The sequence below is a fragment of the Myotis brandtii genome, unplaced genomic scaffold (assembly GCF_000412655.1).
Source record: "Myotis brandtii unplaced genomic scaffold, ASM41265v1 scaffold1236, whole genome shotgun sequence".
In the NCBI taxonomy this organism is placed as follows: domain Eukaryota; kingdom Metazoa; phylum Chordata; class Mammalia; order Chiroptera; family Vespertilionidae; genus Myotis; species Myotis brandtii.
This window is the reverse complement of record NW_005354316.1, coordinates 670,200-674,260: the sequence shown is the minus strand read 5'-3', so window position 1 is coordinate 674,260 and position 4,061 is coordinate 670,200. Positions and strand designations below refer to the sequence as shown.

The following is a 4,061-nucleotide window of genomic DNA, read 5'->3' as shown; positions in this document are numbered from 1 at the left end:
GCAGAGGTGTGAGTGTGCCGGGAAGGACGCCTCCACTCACACACACTTCCCGGTGCCTGAGTGTTTACAGTCCAGGCGTCCTGGGAGCGCTGCCCAGCCCCCGCCACTCTGGGCAGCAAGGTGACCCAGGGGTCATCAGTGCCCCGCCCGGCAGGAGCCTGTGCGGGGCTCTCCCCTGCCTCCTCCCCAGGACCTTTGCCCTGAGGGGTGGGGTGGGAACTTGCCTCCACACTCCTGGGAAGGGGACCCACCACTGGGGCCCCGACCCCTCCCTCTCAGGAGGCCTTCAGACCAGAGTCCTCAGTCCCCACGCTGGCCTCGGGAGACACCCAGGCCCTGGCCGGTTTGGCTCAGTGGGAAGAGCGTCGGCCTGCGGACTGAAGGGTCCCCGGTTCGATTCCGGTCAAGGGCACGTGCCTGGGTTGCAGCCTCAATCCCCAGTGTGGGGCATGCGGGAGGCAGCCCATCCATGATTCTCTCTCATCGTTTATGTTGCTATCTCTCTCTCCTTCTCCCTTCCTCTCTGAAAAAAGAGAGAGAGAGAGACACCCAGGTCCCTGGAACCCCATTGAGGACATGACTCCTCCCCCACCCCACACACCACTCTCAAAACGCCTCTTTTTTTTTTTTCTTTCTTTTTCTTTTGTTAATCCTCACCCAAAAAAATGGAGGATATTTTTCCATTGATTTTTAGAGAGAGTGGAAGAGAGAAGGAAAGACAGAGAGAAACATCAATGTGAGAGAGACACATCGATTGGTTGCCTTCTGCATGTGCCCCAACCAGGGCCCGGCCAGGGAGGAGCCTGCAACCGAGGTATGTGCCTCTGACCGGAATTGAACCTGGGACCCTTCGGTCTGCAGTTCGAAGCTCTATTCGCTGAGCCAAACTGGCTAGGGCATCTTTTTCTTTTTTTATAGTGAGAGATTATCAACCATAATCTATCTTTTTTTTTAAAAAACCCTTACTCAAGGATATGTTTTTATTCATTTTAGAGAGAAAGGGAAAGAGAGAAACATTGATGTGACAGAAACATCAATCAGTTGCCTCCTGTACATGTCTCAACCAGGGAATGAGCCCGAAACCTAGGTACGTGCCCTGACCAGGAGTTGAACCGGCAACCTTTTGGTGTGCAGGCCGACACTCCAACCAATTGAGCCACCCGGCCAGGGCGAGAAGCCTCTTTTTCACTTGTGGTCTCGGGCAGCTGGAGCCCCCGGGGTGGCAGGTGCCCCCACACTGCTCACTCTGCCCTGGGTGTGGCCTGGAGGAGGGCCTGTCCTGGGCTCCTCACAGATCCCTCTGCTCCTGACCACTCCTGGGCCCCTCCCACTCTAGCTTTATCCTAGGCTGGCCCCCACGGCCCCCAAGAGGAGTGTTAGGGGGCTGCTTGCGCCTGGCTGCAGTGGGACACAATTGTGCTTTCCGTGGTGGTGGGACCCCACTCTTTCTACCCTGTGGGGCCCCTGGGCTGCGCTGGGTTTTGGGGGTCTGGATCTGGCCAAGTGGGTAAAGGCTGAGGCTGGTCAGAGTTGAGCCTCTGCCGCCCGCTCCCCAGGCTGAGTGCCACATGCGGCCAGGCCTGGTGACTCATGGACCAGGGCAGGCTGTTGGGAAACAACCGGGCAGAGGGCAGAGGGCAGGTCCAGCCCCAGTTGGCAGCCCCACTGTCTGTCTTCCCAGGGGGGGTGGCCTGCCTCTCTCTTCAGGGGCAGGTGGCAAAAGTCCCAATTGTGGGACAGGCCCCCTGCTGGACACTGGGATTCCTCCAGGGTGGAGGGGATGCCACTAGTCGGTGTGCCCAGAGACACTGGCATGGAGCCATAGGGAGGTGCTAAGTCCAGGAGTGCTGGCCCCTGACCCTTGGCCCTGTGCCCCAGGCGAGGCCGGTGCCAACATCATCGAGGTGTCTAAGGAGGCCCGGAAGCGGTTCCTGGGCCCGCTGCACCCCTCCTTCAACCTGGTGAAGACCATCCGCAGCTGCCTGATGAAGACCCTGCCCGCCGACAGCCACGAGCGCGCCAGCGGGCGCCTGGGCATCTCCCTGACCCGCGTCTCGGACGGCGAGAACGTCATCATCTACCACTTCAGCTCCAAGGAGGAGCTCATCCAGGTGGGCCCTGCAGGGGTCACCCGGGGCGCCGCCGCCCCAAAGCCCCGGCTCACCGCCCGCTCTGTCCTTCCCGCAGGCCAACGTCTGCAGCACCTTCATCCCCGTGTACTGCGGCCTCATCCCTCCCATCCTCCAGGGCGTAGTAAGTGCATCTGGGTGATGAGACCCTGCCGGGCGCTGAGGGAGGAGGGTGAGGAGGAAGCTGTCCCCCAGCCCCTCACTCCTGCCACTGCCTGTTGCCTCACTTCCCCGGAGTTACTCAAGAGCCAGGCCAGCCCGTGGCCACTTACACTTCCTGTAGCTGTGCCCCCCCTTCCCCCCCCGCCCCAATGTCTGGCTATTTCTCAGCGCCCAGGGCGGGCCGTGGCCGGTGCCTAGTGGGTGAAAGGCTCAAATGAAACAGCCACTGGGAGGGGCCCATGCGGCAGCCAGCCATTCTGCAGGCCCCTCACCGTGTGACCGTGTGTCCCTGCCGCCTCAGCGCTATGTGGATGGGGGCATCTCAGACAACCTGCCGCTCTATGAGCTCAAGAACACCATCACCGTGTCCCCCTTCTCGGGCGAGAGTGACATCTGCCCGCAGGACAGCTCCACCAACATCCACGAGCTTCGGGTGACCAACACCAGCATCCAGTTCAACCTGCGCAACCTTTACCGCCTCTCCAAGGCCCTGTTCCCGCCCGAGCCCATGGTGAGCGCGCTGATTTCGCCTCCTCACCTGGTCCTGGTCCTGGTCCTGGGGCGAAAGCTGCCCCTCTGACCGCTCCTGAGGGACAGGGCGGGGGGCCGGGACAGCTCTTCTGAGGGCTGGGAAGGAAGCCTGTGGCCTGCAGGACCTCTCCACGGGGGCAGCCTCTCCAGCCTGGATCTGTCCCAGGTCCTGGATCCCTTAGCTTGTGGTGGGGAGGGGTGGGGTTTGCAGGGACCCCAGGGACAGACTGGGTGTGTCTGACTTCCTGCTCCCCCTTCCCTGCCCTCAGGTGCTGCGGGAGATGTGCAAGCAGGGCTACCGGGACGGCCTGCGCTTCCTGCGGAGGAATGGTGTGTGGGCCAGACCCTGGGGGCGGGGGCTCTGCACCATGGCCCCCTCCGCTGAGCTGACCACATGTTTGGTCCTCCCCACCCAGGCCTCCTGGACAGGCCCAATCCCCTGCTGGCACTGCCCCCAGCCAAGCCCCCTGTCCGCCAAGATGAGGACCAGGAGAAAGCTGTGATGGTGGTGGAGAGGGCTCTGGTGGAGGATCACATCCTGGAGCATCTGCCTGCTCGGCTCAATGAGGGTGTGTGGGGGGCACGGCTCAGTGAGGGTGTGTGGGGGGCACGGCTCAGTGAGGGTGCGTGGGGGGACGGCTCAGTGAGGGTGCGTGGGGGGCACGGCTCAGTGAGGGTGGAGGGCCATGGGGAGGGTGGTGGAGCAGAGCAGGGCTGGCGCCACCTCCCCCACTGGTGGTCAGCCTCCCTCTTGCTCCCCCCAAGCCCTGCTGGAGGCCTGCATGGAGCCCAAGGACCTGCTGACCACACTCTCCAACATGCTGCCCGTGCGCCTGGCCACAGCTATGATGATGCCCTACACTCTGCCCCTGGAGAGCGCTGTGTCCTTCACCATCCGGTACACGATGGGGGCGGGCAGGAGAGGAGCCTGGACCAACCTTGGGGACCATTCCTGAGGGTGGTCACCCCAGGGAAGAGGCAGCTGGCAGGGGGAGGATAGAGATGTCAGGGCCAAGGGTGGGGGGTGGGCAAGGGACAGGCCCTGACCCTGAGGCCGTGCCTCCCACCCGCCCAGCTTGCTGGAGTGGCTGCCCGACGTGCCCGAGGACATCCGGTGGATGAGGGAGCAGACGGGCAGCATCTGCCAGTACCTGGTGATGCGTGCCAAGAGGAAGCTGGGCAGCCGCCTGCCCTCCAGGTAAGCCCGTGGCTGCACTCACGGGGGCCACAGCCTCACTT

The 4,061-nt window shown here is 62.8% G+C and overlaps 1 protein-coding gene across 1 annotated transcript in view; it reads left to right on the top strand.

Moving 5' to 3' along the window:
• Window positions 1-4,055, top strand: part of PNPLA2 (patatin-like phospholipase domain containing 2) — a 14,766-nt gene extending 10,711 nt beyond the window's left edge. Inside the window, exons 4-10 of the mRNA XM_014534000.1 lie at window positions 1,879-2,111; window positions 2,188-2,253; window positions 2,593-2,802; window positions 3,092-3,152; window positions 3,239-3,391; window positions 3,588-3,720; window positions 3,898-4,055. Of these exons, the coding sequence (XP_014389486.1) occupies window positions 1,879-2,111; window positions 2,188-2,253; window positions 2,593-2,802; window positions 3,092-3,152; window positions 3,239-3,391; window positions 3,588-3,720; window positions 3,898-4,024 (983 nt within the window). The 3' untranslated portion in view covers window positions 4,025-4,055. The remainder of the gene's footprint in view (window positions 1-1,878; window positions 2,112-2,187; window positions 2,254-2,592; window positions 2,803-3,091; window positions 3,153-3,238; window positions 3,392-3,587; window positions 3,721-3,897) is intronic.
• Window positions 4,056-4,061: the final 6 nt, after the last annotated feature.